We start from the raw sequence: 23,025 nt of genomic DNA on the forward strand, positions 1-23,025 counted from the left end.
TGGGGAGCAAACTCTATTCTCTACGCTACCCGGCTGATCAGAGGTAACAGTTTGCCCACTGCTGAGATGTACTCTCTGATCAGCTCAGCAGTATAGACAGCGAGGCATCACAGGAAGGACAGATTATAGCTCAGCAAAGGGCTCCCTGTGTTTCCAGGCTACAAAACGAGAAAGAGAGGCTCCTTTCACCATGCCACATTATTATTTTTGATATTAAATACAAAATAAGAATATAAAATACATAATAAAACAAAAACAAACCAATAACCGCCCCTTCCATACACACATTTTAAAAAGCCATAGAACGTTAATCAGCCAAACGCCTGGGTAAAGAGAAATGTCTTTGCTTGGCGCCTAAAGATATGCAATGAAGGTGCCTGGTGAGATTCCCTGGGGAGAGCATTCAATAGGCAGGGAGCCACCGCAGAAAAGGCCCGTTATCATGTTGCCACCCTCCAGACCTTAAGTGCAGGAGGCACACGAAGGAAGGCAGCAGTTCATGAGCACAGGGGAGAGAATGCTTGAGGCTCTGTGGTCCTGAGCCGTTTCAGGCATGGTGGGAAGGTTCTGTGACCTTTAGCCAAGGTCCATTTCCACTTAGCACAGAGTGTTAACTCCTAGAAGCTCACAACATTCTAAAAGTCTTATGCGTCTGTTACCTGTTGTATTTTCTGCCGTGGCCCCCCCGTGTGTCGAATGTGTTATGTACTGAAGTTCTCACCCTGGGCCAGTAGGGGGATACTGTAGATAGTTTTCACTCAGGTCCACATATGCAAATAAGGAATTGAAAGTGACGTTCAGTGATTGGACAGTTACAGAAAATTGTTACTGTTGCCTTGTAGTTGAGCTCTATATAAGTAGGTTCTATTTTGGCCTGTGAATAAACAAGAGCTGTTTGAAGAACCGCTGTGTCGTCTGATATGTTCACCCACAACTTAACAGAATGCTCTCCCCAGAGAGCCCCCCGCCCGGCACCATCATTACATGTCTTTAGGCCCCAGGTGAAAACATTCCTTTTTACCCAGGTCTTTGGCCATTAAGTAAACTATGGCCTGTTAAATGTGTGAGGGGCAGGGACGGACTGTTATTATGATTATTTTATTATTACGCTGCGTACAGGCAAACCCCCCACCCTGATAATGTGCATTCAAAATATGTGTGATCGTGCCGAACCTGGAAGTGACCTGAAAATGTGACAAAAACATCACAAAAAGGGGTGGAACAGGACAGGGGCGGAACAGGGTGTTTGCAGGACTTTTCACTGGTGTTTCAAATATATGCAATTTTGCTTAAACACGTGGTGTCTTGGAACATAATCCTCGCATAAACTGGGAGTTATGTTTTTACTATGATGCTGCATTTTTGTTTTTAATGTTGTACACCGCCCTGGGATCTTTAGACAAAGGGTGTATATAAATTTAATAAATAATAATAACAATAATAATATTACTGTATACCACTTTGGTAGCTTTTGGCTGTGGTTTATAAAGCTGCAAAATAATGACAGCTCTTTTCTCATCAGATATTCCACTCTTCTTTGTTCTCTGCTTCTGAGCAATTCAAATGCAGCTTTCTACGCATTATTTCTCATGTTTCCACCTGTGTCTTAACTATTAAACACAATTAGGGGACAACATTGTCTGCATTTCAGAATGCGGTGGAAGGCTGATCTGTAATAGTCAGTCTGCATCTTTCATTAAGGGCTGCTCAGTCTTTCAAATAGGCTCAGGAAGATGTATAGGCCTCCTGGTTTTATGATTTTGCTGGTGTTTCAGTTTGCATTACTCTTCCAAGCCCCCCCCCCCCCCGCCTTTTAAAGGCTTTGACGATTACTCTTTTGAGGAGTGGAAAAATCAATTGAGTTCCTTCAAGCTCCAGAGATTTTTCCCTGCCCTAAAAAACTCACTTTAATAAAAGGCATCTCCCAAGCTGCACTGCTGAAGAATCCAGAGTGAAAGATAGGAAGGGAAACCCATCCTTTTCAGGGGGTGATTATAAAACTAGAGCCTAATGCAGCAAAGAGGGAAGAAAAAAAAGTCCCAGGATTTCAACTAGGGGCATTAAACATAAGGGGGGGGGGAGTGCAAATATATCACTGCCTGTCCCTCACTCATGGGAAATCTCCAAGTGATTTTTTAAAAAAATAAGGGCCAAAGTTAAGTGCTGCCTGAATGATTTCAATGGGAGCATTAAGCATGTGCTTAATTTACTCACATCGATACAAAAGGGACTTAAAAGTGATTAACCCTGCTTGGCTTTAAAGAGATCAATAGGTGGTTTGCCTAGCACTATATCTTCATAGGTGCTCTGGTCCTGCATTACTAGGAAATACGATGGAGGGGCTCACAGCATTAACACCCCAGGAGGGTCTTGCTTGTCCCATAGCCTTGGATTCCAGCAGAAGTCAGGCATGGCTCTGTCTCTCAGCTGCCCAGCCTGCAGCCTCTGTCTCCTAGCTCTCACATATCTCTACTCCGGCCTTTTGTCTTTCTAACTACCAGTGAGTTGAGGGAGGAGCCCCTACCCATTTGAAATCTGTCTCAGAGCCACTTCCTTTGTTACCTTAATGGCCCGTGCTTAGAGGGCCATTAACTCACCAGGAAGCTAGCCTGGCTATTCCAGGAACTGAATGTGCTGGATCCTGGAATTAGAAGGGGGCTCAGGCATATAGCCTATCCCCCCACCCAAATTCACAGCAATATAATGGACGGGGAGTTGCATTGTTGCAGGGAGTGCAGAAGTCTGCATTCGCTGCTTTAAAACAAAGCACAACAAATGTGCATTCTTCGGTTGGTTGGACAGACTTCAATGAAGATATATATATATCAAAAGGTTAATAAACTGGCATAGCTGGAGGTCTTGTTGCTGTTTTGTTGCTTTTTTATTATTATTAAAAGGTTAGATAATGGATCCCACATTTTCCCAAGGGTGAAATATTGCAATCCGAGTGTTTGAGAGAATGTGATAGCCCTGGGATAGATAGACTCCTTCACTTTGGGAGGACACCTAGACTCTGCAGAAACAAATGATTAACAGCTGCACAGCTGTTGTGTAAAAATCCAACCGTCTGAACTTTGGAGAGCCCTGCCGTTTACAAGCCAGGATGAGAATTATTATTTCAGCTGAGAATATATCAGAAGGTTTCTTGGATGTAATGGTCTAATTTTAACAAGACATAACCAGTGCGATAATAGTGCTTAGCGTGTATATACTTTAGCACTTAAATTGTTCACGCTTTTAAAAATTGGTTCACCTATATCATCTCTACAATCCTTTTTAGGAACTTTGCAAGGTACGTATGTGACCTGGCTTCTTCCCAACAGATGCAGACAGAGGCTCTTACTTGTAAGTAACAAAGAGGTACAGATTTAGCAGCAGACTCAATGCTCACGAGTCGCCATTCAGGAATTCAAGAGCGAAACAAGACTTTCAGAACTGGATAGAAGCAATCAAGATGTCCCAACAAGGAGCTGATGTTGGGATTTGTACTATATTTGTTAGAGCATGTATTTTACAAAGAATAAATTGTATTGGTCCCGTCCACCCTGAAAACCTATGTAATGGAATGTAACATCTGCAAAATCTTGTGACTCCAATTAAGGTCACAGAAATGCCGAATCATTGTCTGGTCAGTTTGTTAACTCCCTTTTAAAGTGAGCATGTGTGTGTCTTAGGTAGAGATAGCAGGGGGTGGGAGCTGGGGGTTGGCAGTTTCACTGTTGTTTTGCTGAGTGTGAAGACGCTGTGTCTGGAGGAGTTGGTGAGGACAGACAAGCTATAATTTAGGGACTGCTTCAAATGGGTTTTAGCAGCAAGAACCAAGAAGACCCTCTCTTGGGCTCAAGAGAATGAAAAGCATTGCATTGGACTCGGTATATATGTATGATACTGCTTGTAATAGCTGGCATTCTGCAAGCAAAGAGTCATCTTCAAAGTCTTGTGTGTGGAGTCTACTTCTTCCCTAGGATTTCGAGGGTGAAAGCGCCGCATGACTCAGGAAAACAGCCAACAGCTGGAATGGAAGGAGGCACCACCGCAGGTGACAAATGGCCCAGCCCTGAAGGCTGTGATGCTACACAACAGTAGTTGAAAGAGGGCACATACTAAGCTGCTTTTTGCCTGATTGGGAACCCAGGAAGCTGTCTTACTTGAGTCAGACTGTTGGTCCATCTAGCTCCATATTGTTTACACTGACTGGCAACAGCTCTCCAGGATTTTAGAGGGACATCTCTCCCAGCCCTACCTGGAGTTGCCAGGGATTGAACCTTCTGCAAGCCAACCAGCTGCTTGGCCACTGAGCTATGGCCCTCTGCCTAACTGATTTTTATCTGTACCTCTAAAATGACCCCACCTTTTCTGATCCAGTAGGAGTTGCCATTAATAGCATCTTTAGCCTGGAATTCTAAGCACACTGAGTAAAAGTATATTTATCTAAATTGAGGTTGTTTCTAAGTAAACACAGGAGTGGACTGCAGGTGTATGGTTGTGAAATCTTCACTGCTTACTCAACTGATACGAAAATAGGAGGCTTGTGGAAGAAACCAGCTTTTGCTTCTGTCGTCCGCTGCATTTGCCTGGGATGGCAAACAAAAATGAAGTCATTACTGATTATTTTCAAAAGTAAAGAAATCATTGATAAGCCCCTCTACAGTACTTTCTTTATAAGCTCCATTCTACTTTAATGGGCCTTGTCCTAGGGGGGGAAATACTTTCAATGCAGGTTCTGCCATTCTCTTCATTTTCACTTGCCTCTATTCTTAATGTTCAATGCGATAAGGAAATTATCTCCCATTTTTCACAGACATGGCAAACTAGCAGATGGCTGTTTCTTTAACCCTCCCCAGCCCAGTCAAACTGCAAGCAAGGCCAAGGCGACGGAGCATCTGTTGCAGCAGATAAATTCTTTTCATTTAATTGGCTATTCAGGCATCTTTCCAAAGTGCCCCGACACCATCTCCTTGTTGTGAACTTGACTTCTTTATGAATGTTCTCAAAGGACAGTAATGATGTGCAGACACAATGGCCCAGCTTCGGAACTCAGGCAAGATCCTGAGCTCCTTGCTGGGTCTCATGCTATGACATCTGCCACTCATGTGTCTTCCCTGAAGCCTTTGCAGTTCATTCGCTGAGGCTTATCCCTTCTAGCGTTTTTCATTCTCATTGCAGTGTTCTGAACAACATGGATTATGCTAACAAAAACTAAAAGGGGAGAGCTTAAATGTTTCCCCATGCAACAAAATGTGGGGCAGTATTCTGGCTGCATGCTTTTCTAGTTTAACAGGGTTGCAGATTGATTCACCCCCAAGCAATTATTAACAGGGAAATTGAGCACTGAACTCCCACATCCAAATATCTGCAGTGTGTGGAAGAGGTCTGACTTGGGTAAGTCATTACACAATATTACCACCATCTGACAAATTGGAATATTATGGATGAACTTTGCAGCATCCTTGGGAATGTAGATTAATATGCAGGTGGTAAAATGTAGTGCCTAGTGAATAGCGCTCCTTGGAGGAAAGGAAGATGGAATATAATCACGATAAAAATAAATAAAATTAAGTAACTGAGTGTAGCCATTTCTGCTAGAGCTGTGCAAGCAACTCTCAATTTGGCAATGCAGATTGGGCTTTGATCTGGGCCAGACCAACGTACCCCGAACCTGGCCCCTGAACTAAATTAGGGACCTTGCACAGCCCTAATTAGGAATTTAAAGCCTAATTAAACATTACAAGAGTGGTGATGAGAGGCAGGAAAGAAGTACAGGTGAGAATCTCTGCCTGCCTAGTCTCCTCCTCCTCCTCTCCCTTACTGCCCCTCCTTTTGACAGCCCTGAATTGCACAGGGTGGACCCAACCCGAGGTGATCTGGGGCTGCCCTGACACACTCTGGACAAACTCCAGAGGAACGGCTAAGGGAGCTGGGCATGTTTAGCCTGGAGAAGAGGAGGTTAAGGGGTGATATGATAGCCATGTTCAAATATATAAAAGGATGTCACATAGAGGAGGGAGAAAGGTTGTTTTCTGCTGCTCCAGAGAAGCGGACACGGAGCAATGGATCCAAACTACAAGAAAGAAGATTCCACCTAAACATTAGGAAGAACTTCCTGACAGTAAGAGCTATTTGACAGTGGAATTTGCTGCCAAGGAGTGTGGTGGAGTCTCCTTCTTTGGAGGTCTTTAAGCAGAGCCTTGACAACCATATGTCAGGAGTGCTCTGATGGTGTTTCCTGCTTGGCAGGGGGTTGGACTCAATGGCCCTTGTGGTCTCTTCCAACTCTATGATTCTATGATTCTATGATTCTAACTCCAAATTGACCTCATTTGGTTCAGGATCAAGGATTTGGCTCAGGCCAGGTGTAGAGCTTTTAAACTTCTGACGCCTTCTTTTGAGGGGGAAAGAAAGTTGCAGCGCGCTCAGGAATGTTTTGTATTAAAACATAATTACAAAACTGCATAAATACAAATTGAAAATATCAGGCAACGTGAACCTTTAAAAAATCAAATGGCAATATATTTGGAGTGAGGTATGGATGGAACAGTTCAATTTAAATACAGTATAGAACAGCAAGCCGAAGAGATATCATTATGTGAGTCGGCCGCCAGGGGGAGCTACAAGACAGCTTATTGATAAATGTACCTGAAAGAAACTGTTCTGATCAAGGAAAGCAAGGGTGGTTGCCTTGAATAAGGGCTCCTCCACACTTCTCTTCTCCCGTGCCTAGAAAGCATGGTTGTGAGTGGTTTTCTGCTTGGCCCATCTAGGCATCAGTCTGAGCGATTCCCCCTTGTCTAATAAAAGGTGTAATTTCATTCTCCGTTTATTTCCAACTTTTCAGTGTATAGGCACCTTCTTCTCAAAATAACAGGGGCAATGCTAACATATCTGAACCACAGGAGGCTAAGAAAGCGCTTATCTGAGCTTAAGGAAGGAAGGAAGGAAGTTTTCAGAAAAAGTGTCGGAAAATTCTTTCCCCAAGGAGCAACTTCCCAGCTGTATGAGAGCTCCAGAAAGATGTGCTCAAGAGATAGTAGAACTGGCCAAAGTTGTGTCCACCTGCGGAAGAGCTGAATACAGAGGCCTCATGAGCAAAGGAACAGCACACACAGGATCAGGTGGCACAGAAAACGTGGTAAGAAGCTTTGGTGCCAGAGCCGAGAACAGAACATTGAGGAACTTGCTCAATATCACTTAGCATGGATTAGTTCAGGGGGCAGCAAACTTTTTCAGCAGGGGGCTGGGACACTGTCCCACAGACCTTGTTGGGGGCCGGACTATATTTTTTTTTGGGGGGGGGGAAATGATGCAAGAGCACCACGAGCCCCGGTGGCTGCTTACCTGTGTCTTGTGAGCGGCAGGGGCTGGCGACGGGACGGTGAGCGGCGCACAAAAGGGCTTCGGAGAGGGGCTGCTTAAAATGGCGGCTGCTTGAGCGCTGCTGCTGCTGGCACCAACAAAGCCCAGTCCCCATCCTCCTCTAGGCAGGGCAGGGAGAAGCCAGGAGGAGGGAGGGAGGAGGCGATGGCGGCGCCGTGTGAGGGAGCGGGAGGGAGAAAAGAATGTGCATTCTGGCGATCCACGTGGCGATTCCCGGACCATCCGCAGGCTGGATCCAGAAGGCAATTGGGTCTGATCCAGCCCGTGGGCCTTAGTTTGCCTACCCATGGATTAGTTACTCCTTAATATGTGTTAAGCACCTTCTTGCATCTCCAAGCTGGGCAGCAAGTTGTGTTCTACTTCCATGTCAGAGGCAGAAATGCCACTGTATATCCCTTGCTAGAAAACACAGGAGAGGAGACTGCCCATAGGTATCTGTTTGGCCAATTTGGTAACAGCGTACTTGTCTAAATAGGCCACTGGCCTGATCCAGAAGGCTCTTCTTATGTCCCCCTGCTTTTAGTCAGTCCTTCCTTCCTTCCTTCCTTCCTTCCTTCCTCTTTCATTCCAGTTTGAACATTGTGGGACATATGATTTGTTACTTATTTGCTTAGCATTGGCAATCTTAAAACACTTGATGCATGAGGATTGTGCTTTCTTAACTTCATCATTCTCTTTTCTTGTTGCACTTAATGATTTCCCCCCTATGGTGGCATTAGCCGGAAATAGAGATCGTCTTCTTGTAAACTGCCACGTTTCCAATACACCACTGTACATTCTGGAAATTCACCCATGTGCCTTATATATGCTCCAGTACCTCAGTCTAAGGACATGCAAAAATGCCTTCCAGTGTGATTAAAAAATACATGGCACAACAGCATATATGTATCTCCTAGCTAACATGTTTCCTTTCAGGGTTGCTAACTTCCAGCCAGCCATGCCCTCTCCCGGAACACTCCATTACACTCCCTCCTTTTCTCTGCCCTGCCCCTTTTAACCAATTGTCACTCAACATCTCATGTTCTCATTGGCTGTTTAGTTGTGCAAGCAAGGAGAAGGTTGCATCCTTAAGCTTTATTTTTTTTTTAAAAAAAAAAGATTTTTGTACTTCTGAAAATCCAGGGGTTTCCCCAAACAAGCAAATTAGCCATCAGCACTCACTGGCTCAGTGCACTGTTAGAGGATATTCTGATAAGAGGGAGTTACTATGCAATGTTTGGCTGATATCAGTGAAAAGACATTTAACACTTTCTGTGTTTAAAATGTACAGGCAACTCACCTTACATGGTGGTTACGTTCTAGGAGTAGCACATACAGGCAAAATTATTCATAGCCAAAACAAATTGGGTTCAATGGTGGGTGGGATTGCCAAAGTCATTTTTTCCTGGGCGCTCACCCGCTTTAAACAATTTAAAAAATATTTTTTGATGCTGATGTAAAGCTGAAGACACACGTTAAATGTATGTAAGTTGTGAGTTACTGTACCTCTCTTCATTTAAACAAACTTTTATCTAGCACTTGAATCTTCAACACACATGTGAAGATAAGCCAAACTGATCACACTGAACATATTTCTAAGGAAATCTTAGAAGAACGGCCATATCAGCCATACAAAGTTTCCTGCTGCATTTTGGAGCTAATTTGCATGATGCAGAACGAATAAGCGTCATCGCTTTCATCCCAGTCCTGCTTGTAGGGAACTTGACATGAGGCCAAGATTAGGCAAACCGCACTTACCTTTTTGATCTGCCGATTCTGGTAGTTCAGCTCTGGAACTTACAGGGATCACTGTGTATTTGGCAAGAAGGATCACATACATCTCTGTTGACATCACAAAGAAAGAGGTATTAGTAATGTCATCATCATTTGTGATGGCCCAATTCTGGAATTCTGAATGGAGTTCACGTCTCTAGTACATGACTCTCATCTTTTAACTCTGAAAATCCAGGGTTTCCCTCATGGGTGTAGAATTCCCAGAGGAAAAGGGATTGATTGTTAAACCAGTCTGAGAACTGTAGCTCTGGAAGGGGAGGAGGGGTTTCCAAACAAACTCTCAGCAACCAACCACAGAACCCAGGATTCTTTTAGGGAAGTCATGCCTGTATAAAGCAGCATGATGCTGCTTAAAAATTTTAATGCAGGCAGATTCCCATCAATGTAGTTTAAGCTAAGAGATCAGGCACATACATGTGTTACTTGTGTGCAGGGCCCTCTCATGCATTGCATCCACACCACTGGCCATGCCTCCAACCAATGTTGTGTCCCTGGACTAGCCCTTTCACATGTTAAGCGTGGAGGTGTGTCTGCAATGGAAACTCTATGCACATGAGCAGGGCTAGCCTAAGGATGCAACATCAGGGCCAGCAGTTCCTGCCACAACACATGAAGGGGCCAAGATCAGCCACTGAAATTCATGTCTAAGTCAGGATTGGAACTTGATCAAGTCACAGAATCATAGAAGTGTAGAATTTGGAAGGGACCACAAGGGCACAACCCTCTCCAGTCCTAGCCGAACTTCTGCCTCTTCCTTCCTCCTCCCATAACCACTGTCTCTTTGTCCAAGAGTCCGGCAGCTCTCGCTCCTTATCTCAGCGCATATGTGTACTCGCAACAGATACCCTGGTGCATCACCACTAAAGCAACATGGCGGCCACATTCTGCATGCCACATGAGTTGGGTTGCTAAGTTCCCATGAGAAGTGAGAACTCCCAATTTGAGTACTTCGTTAATTGAGCAATGCCAATTTACATAATTCAGGTGTGCAAGCTGGGTTTGCATAATTCAGGTGTGCAAGATTAAAAATAAACTTCCATGTTGCCTAGTCATCCAACCTACAGTGTCGGTGGCTGGGAAGCAAGGGCAAGGGTTGGGTTTTATTTTTTTCCACATGTAGATCCTTGCAAGATCGAGGGCAAATAAGTAGCAATTATCATGCCACAGTTGGTAATTTGGCCTCTTGGCTTTGCCAGGCCATTAGATCATATCATCCAGTTTCCCAGGATGATGCTGCCCTGACTAGCATGTGTACTAAACAGCATATGCCGCTAGAGGTCACTGCCGGTTTCTTCCAAACCTGAAAGAAGCGCTGGCTTCATCCCAGATCTGCAGCAGGTAACCCACTTAGCAACAGCTAGATCTTTAAGCTCGGGGACTGCTGATTGGCAGAGCTTCTGCAGCCAAGAGACTGAGTCCAGGAGATCTGTCAGTAAGACACAAGACAGAGACAGAGCGCAGAAGGTGATTCTGCTGCACTTGGTCTCTATTAAGCCGCTGCTTTGTCAGGCTGAACCCCTGCTATTGTTTCACCTCTCTGCAGTTTTAGCACACACCCACCCAACCAAGTGACATCCAGTTTTATTACCAAGAGTCCTGAGGAGATGGCTGTGAGCTGTCTGATTCCAATGAGAAAAGGGATGCTCTTTTTTAAGGAAAGGGCTGAATTTGCTGGGTGTACGGGGGGCGGGCTACATCTCTCTTAGGATGTGGCATTTCAACCCGTCACCTCCATTTTCATGCTTGAAGGGAAATGTGAATATTCCACTTTTTTTTTAAACTGCCTTTTCAGCTCCACTGCCAATGTCTTGTCACTGCCTTCCTTGTCTTCATAGAAGAGGGAGGCAGTGCCTGGTCCAAGAGGAAGGACCACCAGGCTGGGTTTGTCCTTGAATGACCTTGGCTTGATTAGCGTAGGACATGGATACCACGCTGCTCTTCTCCGTATCCCAAATCGCAATCAGTGCTGCAAGGCTCAGGGACGTTAATTTGGGCCTCATAAGCCTGGCATGTGTTCACCACATGGGCTGTTCATCAGAAAGCCAGATGGAGAGAAAATGAGGGAAGCGAATGAAGGCATCTCGTCTCTCTCTCTCTCTCTCTCGGCACCTGGGATGTTAATCCTGGAGTTTATCCCTTGGTGTTGCAGCTGTTGCCCTTCCTTGGGGTGGTGAAGGGCACCTTCAGTACACAAACAAGCTCCTGGCCTGCACAGTGTGTGTCTTGGCTTAACATCCGCACTGTCCATTGAAGCCTTGGGACACCATGTGTGCCCCCCTCCCATTAAACGTGTATGCAAGGAGGCCCATTTTAATGGGTTTTCTCACGGACAGGTATCGTTCGAAGGAAGGAATGACATATATACGTAAAGTCAATGGCGCAATCAGGGCCAGAAGTCCAGGGTCTCCCATTCAGTAGACACAAGGAAGAAGGGGAGAGCAGGATTGGCTTAACACATTCAGCAACCTGGTACCTACCTCTTGGTTTGGACTACAATTCCCATAAGCCCCAGCCACTGTCACACCCAGGTCCCACTTGCTGGCATAGCTGTCAACTTTTACCTTTTCTTGCGAGGAATCCTATTCGGAATAAGGGAATTTCCCTTTAAAAAAGGGAAACGTCGACAGCTATGCTTGCTGGTTTCCCACAGGTGTCTGGTTGGCCACTGTGAGGACATGTAGCTGGCTTATATAGCTGCTACCAAGGCTATTCTTGTCCTTCTTTGGGAGTTGTATTCTAAAACAAGTGAAGGGAGGAATTGCAAGGAAAGCTAATCAGAGAGAGAGAGAGAGAGAGAGAGAGAGAGAGAGAGTGTAGCTGTGGGGCGGGGCTCAGGGTAATCCCTCCCCTACCCCTGTTGAAACGTCACTCAAACCTACCTAAGCCATTGTTCCATATAGGGAGCTGATGAATTCTCCCCACGGGCCTTGAGGCGGCTTGCAGGGGCCATGGCAGGCAGGGTGCCGGCTTGGACTTTTGCTACGCAGCTTTTCAAAGGAACAAAGGGACCAGGGGCCGTTGTGGCTGGGGGTCCCCATTTCTCTATCCGGTGGCTGCGTTGTCATTTGCCGGGCCAACATTAAAGGGTTATACAGGAGCTGGCCGGCCTTGGCGCGGCTGGGTTGTACTGTGGCTCACCGACCGCAGTGAAAACCTGGAGTGTTTCCTCTGAAAGAGGTCCGGCGGCGTGGCTTACTCCTAAGGAAGCGCGCGTTGACTGGGAAGGGGCGTCGTTCGAGGTTGCAATTACGCGGAGGCCTCTTTCCCCCCAGGGGCGTGTCGCTTTGAAGGCTCCGGCGGGCGCGCGTTCCCAAGTGCTGCTTAACGCGCGTCGCGGCCAGCGTTCCATCGGGTCTCCCGCGCGGCCAGCCGGACAACGCGCTGCCCGCTATAGGCCGCTCTGCGCTTCGGAAGGCGGAGCATTGTGACGTCGGGGCTCGCGGGGCGGGGCGCCTGCCCGCGCTATAAAAGACCATGGAGGCGGTCGTCGTTTCGCAGAGCGAGCGTTCGGCGCAGCGGCGGCGGAGCTTGGGAGCGGGCTGGGAACTGGAGCGGGGTTTGTTTCGCCGGGGCAAGCCTGCCGACGGGGCTATGGATTTATTGAGGACTATCGCTTACCAGCCGGGCAGTACAGCAGCCGGTAGCAGCAGCAGCGGCAAGATGGGCGAGCAGGCGCTGGGCAAGTCCTGCAATGGGGAGTCGCGAAGGAAGAAAGCGGCGGAGTCGGCAGCCGAGCAGCACCACCACCACCACCCGCACTCGGCCACCGAGATCTCTCGGATTATTACCGACCCCACCACGGGAAGGCGATACTGCCGCGGCAAGGTGCTGGGAAAGGTAAATGCCCGGCGGCAATGGCAGTTTTAGGGACCCGTCTCGTGGATCTGTCACTGGTGTGCAGAGCTGGTTGTAACGTCGGGGTGGGGTCGGGGGGGGGGCGCATAGATTCCCACCCAACATCGATTTATTTTGATTTTGTGTGGTGGTTTTTTGCCAGTGCGTTTTGGCATTTCTGGCACGCAGGCGCCCTCCCTAATCTGAGCCTCTCGGTCTGATCTGCCGCCTCCCCCCATTCTGTACCTGGGGCAACAGAATGGGTGGGGTATAAATAAAAAAATTAATAATTTATAATTAATAGCATTTCCCCCCCCCCTCCCGGTCCATCTATCGTGCCTTTTCATTTCCCTTCCTTTGCAAAATTCCAAATATATTTGCTTCTCAGAAAGAGGGCATTTTACATCCCGTGTTCCATTCATCGGGGCTGTGCTGCACTATCTTGAGTCCTTATGTCCTGCTGGCTTGATTTGCAGCCCCCTATTTTTATCGTTTGTGTTTCATCACCTCTGCGGATCATTTATGGCACCTGTCGAAGTAGGCTGTTACCTGTGGAGGCTGGTGCATGCATAAGCTGCCAGCCTTAAAGGGCTGCTAAACAAAAGAGGAGAAGGCTCCACACGGATAGCTGCATGGAGAGGGAGGGCACCTATCCTGTGTGATTAATGTACATGTCAGTCAGCTTTTCTTCCAATTACATGCAGCAGAAAACTCGGTTTCTGTGCCTTTCATCTTGAGCGCTTATGGCAAAAACGGATAAATGTGTGTGCATTGGTCACAAAATAAGAATCTCTAGGAGAATTTCCTGCTTCACACATGAGGCGGTTGGGGAGGGTTTTGTCCTCTCGCTACAGGTTTAAGCGGCTAGTCCTCAAGCATTTTATAGTCATTTGTCTGTACCTTTGTTGCATATTTTTGACCGCTGGTTGAGAGAGCTTGCCTGGGGGGCTCTCTTTAGCATCCAAGGCTCTGCATTAATTTGATTAGCAAAGACTGAGAATTGAGAGCACACTGCAGACTGTCCTTTGGCTGCAGACTGTCACTGTTTTTTTTATTTTGCAGTCATGGTCGCTTGATAGTTCTGATTTTTCCTGCTTGACTTGGGCTCCCTGAAGAGGGAGGCGGAGGGGAGTTTCTCAGCTGTCTCGTCTAATGTGCTTCTTCTGCTCTGCCTTGTCTCTTCAGGGCGGCTTTGCAAAATGCTACGAGATGACGGATCTGACCACAAACAAAGTCTATGCTGCAAAGATCATTCCTCACAGCCGAGTAGCCAAACCTCATCAAAGGGAAAAGGTGTGTATGTGTTGTGACGCTCCTTTCAGGAATCTCTTTATGTGCCTGGGTGGCCCTTCCCTTTCTCCCTCTGCAGTGGCTTGCTCGCCTATAAGCCCTGCCTCTTCCCACGGCGGTGGCATGTGGATACTGAGGTGCCAGTAATAACCTGCTTCTCGTTTGTGTGTGCCCTTTTCTCCTCTTCCAGATTGATAAAGAGATCGAGTTGCACAAGATGCTCAATCACAGGCACATTGTGCAGTTCTACCACTACTTTGAGGACAAAGAGAACATTTACATTCTGTTGGAGTATTGCAGCCGCAGGGTGAGCATCCATGGGGAGAAATCCGGTATTCCCTTACATGGAATCGGCCGATAGTGTAAAAATGTTTAATGTGTAAAAGGTATTGTCCATAGTTTCTTGAGGCAGCCCTTAATTCCTTGCCTTTGACCCCCACCCCTCAGCTTTTTTCATAATGCCAATGCTTATCGTGTGGTTTCAGCTGAGTGACCTTGCCTGTGGGTTTTTCTCTTTTCTTCCTCTCCCCAGTCTATGGCTCACATATTGAAAGCAAGGAAGGTGTTGACGGCACCAGAAGTGCGATACTACCTCAGGCAGATTGTGTCGGGATTAAAATACCTTCACGAACAGGAGATCTTACACAGAGACCTGAAGCTAGGTATGTTGATCTCCCAAGACACTGGGCTTATAAGATGTTGAAAGAGCAGTTTCCTTCCTCATAGACCGAACTGCTGTTTGAAAACTGCAATTCATGGGGATTAATGAATAGGATCAGCTTGTCTGGCAGTGGAGTCTTGGAGTGCTTGAGTAATAGCGCTAAGCATTCATTCATAAAAACAAAAGCACCAACTATGTGCTGGCCTTCTTTAGACGCGAGTCAGCACTTGTCTAACACGTCATGACATTGAATTGGACTCACCATGTTTCCTCTTCCTCTCTGCCTTGCGTCTGCAGGTAATTTTTTCATTAACGATTCTATGGACTTGAAAGTGGGTGACTTTGGGTTGGCAGCAAGGCTGGAACCGCTGGAGCACAGGAGAAGGTAAGGACCTGAGAAGGAAAGAGGGCAGCAACCTAAATACAGCAGAACAGCCTTGGGATTTGTAATCTCTAGTTATGTATAGCAGTGAGAGATGCTGGCTCTCATAATGCGTTTAAAGCATTGGCTTGCAAGCCAGGATATCTGACAGCTGATCAATGTTCTTAATGTCCTTTTTTGTAACAGTTTAGTGGGTCAGCTTCTTCTGCCTGTGAGCAACCCCCATTATTTTCAGGCCCATGCACATTTAGGTGGGAGTCTTATATAGCTAATGGTGAGTTATGGTGAGTTGGCACCATGGGACATAGGAAGCTTCCTTATACTGAATCAGACCACTGGTCTAAGTAATTCCCTGTTGTCTGCACTGGCTGGCAGCAGCTGTCCAGGGGTTCATGCAGGGGTTTCACACAGCCTCACCTGCAGATGCCAGGGATTAAACTTGGAGCCTTCTGTACGCAAGGCAGATACAGGCTGTTTGCATATAGCAAAGAATTAAGGTGGAACCTGTACAGTATTTAACAAAAACATATAGCTTTGGAGGCCAAACTAATGCTCGATTTAAAATGCACTGACTTGGGATTGGATTGCATTGGTTTCACTAAAGTGTATGACAAACGTTGAATTTTTGAGAGAGACCTAACTGTTGTTGAACTGATAGCTAATTGTTTTAACTCCTCATTCACAATTGTCTTTTTCAGAACCATCTGTGGCACACCAAATTACCTCTCCCCAGAAGTTCTGAACAAACAAGGGCATGGCTGTGAATCTGACATCTGGGCCTTGGGCTGTGTCATGTGAGTATTTAGCTGGTGTTTGGTCCTGTCTACAACTGTGTAACTAGTGGGTGGGTTTTGCCTTTCTTGAGGTCTGAAGCAGACCTTCAGCACATCTCTTTGAGCAATTGCACTGAGCAGCAGGTTAGACTATGTAACCTACAAGGACTTTACCCAAGTTGCTCTCCTGTGACCTGTAACTATTCAGATTACGCAGAATTCTGGAGATTTGGCTTATTTTGCACAATAAGCTTTGTTTGTGCTAGTTGTATATGGGGGCAAAAACAATGCAAGGTATTGTGAAGCCTCACCTTCAGACCTCATCTCCCCCTTTGAAAATCACATTAAACACACTCTCCAGTAATCTCACCAGGAGATATTATTGCATGTGTGGGCAGTCCTCTTAGACTGAGTCAAACCAGTCTAAGGTCCACCTTCAGCCTAGTGATGTCATTTCTATCTAGTTGGCAGGCTCCTCAAAGGCTTTGGTTGGGATGACTTCTGCATGCAGAGTCTTTCACAGTTCCACTCATGAGCTATGGGCCTTTCCAGCACCACTTCTCACTCCTTGCAGCCCCATGATATTGGGATGCTTAATCTGCATTGGTTACCAAACCCACACATCCTTGGGCCTTGCACAGACCTGTGGCATGTTCTTGATCTCAGTTCAGCCCCTTCTTACAAAACTTAGCTGACACAACCTTTTCCAGTACTAGTAATGGTCAGTGGTGGTGATGCTTTTGCTTAAAGACTACTTAAATTGAGGCCCTTCTTATAAACATTTTTCTTAATTATTCTTGGCAATGATTCAAATAATGAATTGTATACGTCCTCTTCCAACAGGTATACAATGCTACTCGGAAGGCCTCCATTTGAAACAACCAATCTGAAGGAAACTTACAGGTGTATAAGGGAAGCAAGATATTCCTTGCCCTCGTCTTTGTTGCCTCCTGCAAAGCACTTGATTGCAAGCATGTTGTCGAAAAACCCGGAAGACCGCCCCAGCTTAGATGACATTGTTCAACACGACTTCTTCTTGCTGGTTTGTAGCATTCTTGTTCTTGGTTTGTTTCGCTTCTGTTCAGAGCTACAGCTGACAGCCAGCTGACAGCCCATTTTTGTACATCTTGTTTCCTCAGGGCTTCACTCCAGAGAGGCTTCCAGCTAGTTGTTGTCATACAGTTCCTGACTTCAATTTGTCAAGCCCGGCTAAGAATTTCTTCAAGAAGGCAGCTGCAGCTCTCTTTGGGGGCAAGAAGGAAAAAGCAAGATATTTTGACACACACAGTAAGCAGATATATTCATACCTGGCTACTATCTATGCACTACAGTAGGCAGACTTCAGGCTGGAACGATCAATTTCGTTTCTTACTAAGTCATCAGTGCAAAAGAACACACCTTTTTTGAGAGGGAAGTCCTTTTTGTTGTTGCTGTATCATTAAGTAATCCAGAATCCAAAAACTTGCTGATCTATCTTACGAATCACCCAGAGATCTACAATCCATTCTCTACCCATCTGTAACAAATGCTTACTGCTGATCTCTTGCCACCTCTAAAAGCTTCGCATTTTGTGTATACACACTGCTAAACTTTTTAATGCAGAGCTGCTAAAGCACCACTGTTGGTTTTTGAAGCCAGCCTGTTATTGGCTGCAGTTCCTGGTCTGCCCACTCTTTCTATAATATAAGATCCATGTTCAGCTCTGTGAGATCAGGTCCATACAAAGGAAGCAACACTCTAGGAAGAGACTGCATGTCCTGTCAAGGCAGGAAGTATTGTGTACTAGACAGTCATGTGCACTTGGATAGGAAAACCCCCTCTAAATTTTCTGTGGCTTTCTTCTCCCTTCCAGATCGGCTTGCTAAAGAAGATGAAGAAATATACAAGCTTAGACATGACTTGAAAAAGACCTCAATAACCCAGCAACCCCTGAAACACAGACCAGAGGAGGTATGTATTTCGGTTGGTTGGGCTTTTTTTTTGTAACAGGGTAGCCTGTATTGCTGAACACAAGTAAAAACGAGCGGCTAGCAAAATCCTTGAGAGCTCAGGAAGCTTAGGCGTAATCTTGTGACATGGCTGTCATAGCCTTTGACATCTGTGCAGGGTCTCTATGACTCCAGGACTCATTAGTGCAAATCATCCAGCATCTGTGTGTCTCCGTACTGCATAATCCTGAGATGCTGTCAGCTGCCCCTCCTCTTCCTTAGGAAGACTCTTAGCTCAGGATAAGCCAGCAGTTCTGAAACTTCAGTTTCATTTGCAATCTCCAGCATGTTTGGGAGCTGAAGCAGGCCTGGTGTGTGTGCAGACACAGGCAGAGTGATGAGACGTAACCAAATAAAAATGTAGAACAAACAGCATGAGAAGCTCTTCCAAGCCTTGTTAAGAAAACATCTTTCCAGTGTTCTGTTCCATTGTTCAAGAAATGGGACCCAGTTTGCAACCAAGAGGAATTTTGATTTTTGGTCATTCAAGTTGCCAAAAGGACAGAACAAGTTTGAAATCTTCCCCAGTGGTTTATCACAGCCTCTTCCTAGATAGATAAGTGAAGGGAAATCAAAGCTTGCTATCATGGGGGAAATGAATTCAGGTCCTACCTGCCTTCCACCTCCTGATGCTAGGTGACCTTGCCTTCCCTGAAAGGGAACTCGAAGGCAGTTTGTGTGGCATGTACAGTACACACTGCATCATTGTGGGCAATAACAAAAGCCCTTTGCATGTATCCTGTTCATCACAGTGATAAGCACCTTGCTAGTGAGGCCTAGCTACCAGGGTACCTGCAAAACGGAATCTGAAACATGATCATGAATTGCGCAAGAATCTGTCTTTGATGGTCCTTGGCAACAACATGGTATTTTCTGCCTTTTCAGGAGATCCAGCCTCCTAGCACCACTGTAGCCAAACCTGGCATGCTAGCAGAAACCAAACAAATTGGAGATGCTATCCGGATGATAGTTCGGGGGACGTTGGGAAGCTGTAGCAGCAGCAGCGAATGTAAGTATGATGCACATGGCGTTAAGTAGACGGTTCTGTGTTTAGTCTGTACTTCAAGCAAGAATGTAAGATTTAAGGCCTGGAAAGAAACATTCTTCCTCCCATGTCAAACTGGCCAAGCAAATAATCTAGAGTAAAAACCTACAAATTTGGTTGGCGAGTCTGTGGGACTGTCATGTCTTCCCTCCCCACAAAGAACTGCAAGAATTGATGGGAGTGCAGATAAATCCCCAAGCCCTTTTAAAACCTAGTTTTTACAGCTTCTCTTTCTGTTGGGAACTCTGAGAACATCATTCTGTAGCAGAAATTGCCAAACCGCCTTTTAGGGGCATAATCTGAGATGATAGGTCAATGAATAATGTACAGGAGGTAGGCTCATTGACATCTCTGCATGTGGCTTCTGTAACGTTCCCTCCTCTTTGCCCTCACCCAGGCCTTGAAGATAGTACTATGGGAAGCGTGGCTGACACTGTGGCTAGAGTGTTGCGCGGTTGTCTGGAGAACATGCCAGAATCTGACCACATTCCCAAAGAACAACTGGCTGCGTCTTTCCAGTGGGTCACGAAATGGGTGGACTACTCGAATAAATACGGCTTCGGTTACCAGCTGTCGGATCACACAGTGGGCGTTCTCTTCAACAATGGTGCTCACATGAGTCTTCTTCCAGACAAAAAGTAAGTGGCTGGCCCAATGTACAACAAAGTTGTCACGTGACGCTTTCCTCTTCTGTGTCTACTTGAACTTAATATTCTTCTTCTTCTTACCTTCAGAACAGTCCATTACTATGCAGAGCTTGGTCAGTGCTCCGTGTTTTCCGCTCCTGATGCCCCTGAACAGTTCATCAGCCAAGTAACTGTTTTGAAGTACTTCTCTCACTACATGGAGGAGAATCTGATGGATGTAAGTGATGTGGATGAAAAGGCTTGGAATCCTTTGCTTGTTAAAAGCCTGTGTGTTGGTGAACTCTGCTCTAACCAAGACTGTGTGTTCTCCTTTTCAGGGAGGAGATCTGCCCAGTATAACAGATGTCCGTAGGCCCAGACTTTACCTCTTACAGTGGTTGAAATCTGACAAGGCGTTGATGATGCTCTTCAATGATGGCACCTTCCAGGTAGAGTTTCTTCTCTCTCTCCTCCCTCCGCCCACCCACACATGCAGCTTGCTCAAAACATGTAGGGGCTTGTTATCTGGAATCAGTGGGGATTAGATCTTAAGATGGCGAGTGTACTATTTTTACAGTGTGTTATCAACTTGATGACAATAGTAACTTATCATAAATAGTGTTAATAAGCTATTCAGCTGACTCCATGAAAGATGAGGAGCCCAGTGGCTTGAAGGGCCAAACGTGCTACTTTCACAAATCCCAAGGCCAAAAGTGAAGAGTACACAGATGCAAAATAGGCTGTCTACAAGTTACATGATATTGTATCATCTGTAATACTTGGTTTATTCTATTATGCGGAGGGGGGCCTGTTGGGTTTGGAGCAACAAGACATCATGGGCACACTATGACAGGCATAGGCAAACTTTTGGGACTATAACTCACATCATCCCTGACCACTGGTCCTGTTAGCTAGGGATGATGGGAGTTGTAGTCCCAAGACATCATGAGGGCCGAGTTTGCCTATCCCTGCACTAGGATCCAGTGAGAGGTTGGTGAACCTGTGGGCTTCCAGATGTGGTTAGACTACAGCAGCAATCCTTTACTATGTCCATCTTAGCTGCGGCTGATGGGCATTTTAGTCAAACACACCTGGATGGCCACAGGTTAACTGTCTGTGGTCTAACAGAGATCTTCCAATACATCACCAGACCTTCTGTCTTCCTCTGCTCTCAAGCTACCTGAGGTGATTTTAGTTCTCAAATTCTGGACACAAGCCTCTACCAACTAAAGATGAACAATACCTTTATTCCTTAAGGGGTGTTTTTGGATACATAACAGCTTCATCCTTTAAATGTGTTATGCAGAAGTAAATTCTGCTTCAAGGAGACTTGCTTCTAAAATTGCGTTGCCATTTCATAAATTAAGGCTTGCAATCTTTGTCTTCAAGCAGGTGGTCTTGATTGATTAAGACCCTATTGAGCTTAGTCAGAGATGCTTTGTCTTTTAGGCATTTAATATTCTGCAGCACATGAGCAAAGGCTTTTTTATTATGCTTGTAATCTAAGCTGTAAAGGAAGGCTCTGTCCACAAAATACTTGCAGAGCACTGCCAAAAACTGAAAGCAGTGCCATGAAATGTGCATTGAGAGGTTGGAACAATTGCATTAAACAGCACCTCTTAATTCCTTGGCAGGTGAACTTCTACCATGACCACACAAAAATCATCATATGCAACCAAAATGAGGAATATTTGCTTACTTATATCAATGAAGATAGGCTATCGACAACGTTTCGCTTGACGACCCTTCTGATGTCTGGGTGTTCCCTGGATCTAAAGCAGCGAATGGAATATGCGTTGAATATGCTGTTGCAAAGATGCAATTAAATTAAAAAGAACTCTTCTAAAACCAAAAGGACTTCTCTCACTGAAGTCTACAGTGGAGGCAGTTGGAAAAAGCTAGTATGTTGATGGATGAGTGAGGAGTAGGGACTGGTACGAACAAATATCTTATGTGCTGGGCTGGTACCAGACATGGAGCCTACTGCAGCCGTCTTTGGTGGATTAATGGTGTGACAAGGAATTCTTTTGGAGTGTAGCTTTCCTTGGTTCACTCCCTTTTGAAAGATATGAGTTGGACTTGAAGCTCTGCAGAGAACAGTTCTGATGGAGGACTTTAAAACTGTGAATAACACTTGAGGAATTGGGAGGGAGGGCGATCTCATTGTTGTCGAATAACTATTTGGGGCAGCTTGTGGCTGCTTAACTGTGAACTATGGCCATACATTTTTTCTTATTTCTTCCAAGAACTGATCACACTTGTGGCTGGCAAAGTGCATTCCTTGTTAATATTTTTTTTTATTTATTACAGCCTAAAGTGAAGTATTTATTACATACATTTTTTTGCAACCGTGATTTTAAATATACATTTGTTGGCAATAAAGAGTGGGAAAAACCTGAAGCACTGGTTTCAGTATATGCCTTTTTTCCCTCTGAGCTCTGCATTCTAACCGGTAAAAGTAACATGCAAGATAGAAGAGGTTCAAGGTCAATTGATTTCTCATTCTGATGAGGTGGAATGGGCCTCCATCAGCGTTTATAGTGGTTTATTTTCTACCTGCAGGAGCCTGCAATCTGCTTGGATAACAGCCTAGCTTTTGCACAATTTATACATACCATGGTGGATGTGGCTTGTAGATTAGCCTGGCGCTTTTAAAAACTGCTGCTGTTCACCACAGACCATGGCTGCAATCCTAATGCTTGGCTACATGGAAGTGGGTCTATTGTACTCAGTAGGGTCAATTTCTGAGTAGATAATAGGATTGCATTGAATATTATTTAAATGTCTGCCTTAGGGTTACCTTCAGAGTTTAAATTGGCTTTTTTAAATATACAAGGTCGTCTAAATTTTCTTATGATAGCCAAGTCTACCTTGGTCTCTGCAGCATAAAAACCTCTCTTCTTCCTACTACTTTGGCTTGAAGGAGAATCTCTTGCTTGTAAACTCTTGCAGACATCTGACCATTGTACTCCAGCAAGTGTGGTTCTCCCATCAGCCTTCCAACAAAGCACAGGGTGTTGGGTGTTTTGTAATGGTTCTATTCAGCCTTTTTATTGGGTGACTGATGACAGCTGATCTCTAGGTGAACTTGGATCAGCATGAAAATTAGCCATGTGGCAAAACCTTGAATTCCACCTTGCTTCCTGGAAATGCCAAGATGGCGAACGGAGGGTTTAGCCAGACTTCTGCCGAAAGGAAGGCCACTCAGTTTTAGTAGTCTTTGAAGCAGGCACATCAAAAGTGGCGACACTTGGATTCTGTTTGTATATATTCATGATA

General features: G+C 45.5%; 1 protein-coding gene and 1 long non-coding RNA gene across 3 annotated transcripts; one reads left to right on the forward strand and one right to left on the reverse strand.

Moving 5' to 3' along the window:
• Window positions 1-268: 268 nt before the first annotated feature.
• LOC310660089 lies at window positions 269-12,167 on the reverse strand. 2 transcript variants are annotated; one of them, XR_014503163.1, is made up of 4 exons: window positions 12,027-12,167; window positions 9,112-9,195; window positions 8,654-8,773; window positions 269-874 (listed from the first exon to the last, which is right to left on the reverse strand). It is a non-coding gene; the product is annotated as an uncharacterized lncRNA (long non-coding RNA). The 2 variants fall into 2 exon arrangements; XR_014503164.1 differs by lacking the exon at window positions 8,654-8,773 and having other exon boundaries at window positions 276-874.
• A 447-nt stretch (window positions 12,168-12,614) lies between these two features.
• Window positions 12,615-22,146, forward strand: PLK2 (polo like kinase 2). Its single transcript, XM_083403966.1, has 14 exons — window positions 12,615-12,984; window positions 14,167-14,274; window positions 14,462-14,578; window positions 14,804-14,933; window positions 15,230-15,317; window positions 16,013-16,108; window positions 16,931-17,129; window positions 17,227-17,374; window positions 17,940-18,037; window positions 18,961-19,084; window positions 19,518-19,758; window positions 19,855-19,984; window positions 20,085-20,195; window positions 21,381-22,146. Exons 1-14 carry the CDS (start codon window positions 12,622-12,624, stop codon window positions 21,570-21,572), a joined length of 2,145 nt encoding a protein of 714 aa, XP_083260092.1. The 5' UTR covers window positions 12,615-12,621; the 3' UTR covers window positions 21,573-22,146.
• The last annotated feature ends 879 nt before the right edge of the window (window positions 22,147-23,025 follow it).

Source organism: Podarcis tiliguerta (assembly GCF_965153285.1).
Source record: "Podarcis tiliguerta genome assembly, chromosome: 11".
Taxonomy (NCBI): domain Eukaryota; kingdom Metazoa; phylum Chordata; class Lepidosauria; order Squamata; family Lacertidae; genus Podarcis; species Podarcis tiliguerta.

Bases quoted from the DNA above. Each gene is read 5' to 3' on its own strand.
- PLK2 (XM_083403966.1), top strand. From the start codon at position 12,622: ATGGAGGCGGTCGTCGTTTCGCAGAGCGAGCGTTCGGCGCAGCGGCGG. The intron at 14,934-15,229 runs GTATGTTGATCT...TTGCGTCTGCAG, and splicing joins ACACAGAGACCTGAAGCTAG to GTAATTTTTTCATTAACGAT. The intron at 19,085-19,517 runs GTAAGTATGATG...GCCCTCACCCAG, and splicing joins CTGTAGCAGCAGCAGCGAAT to GCCTTGAAGATAGTACTATG.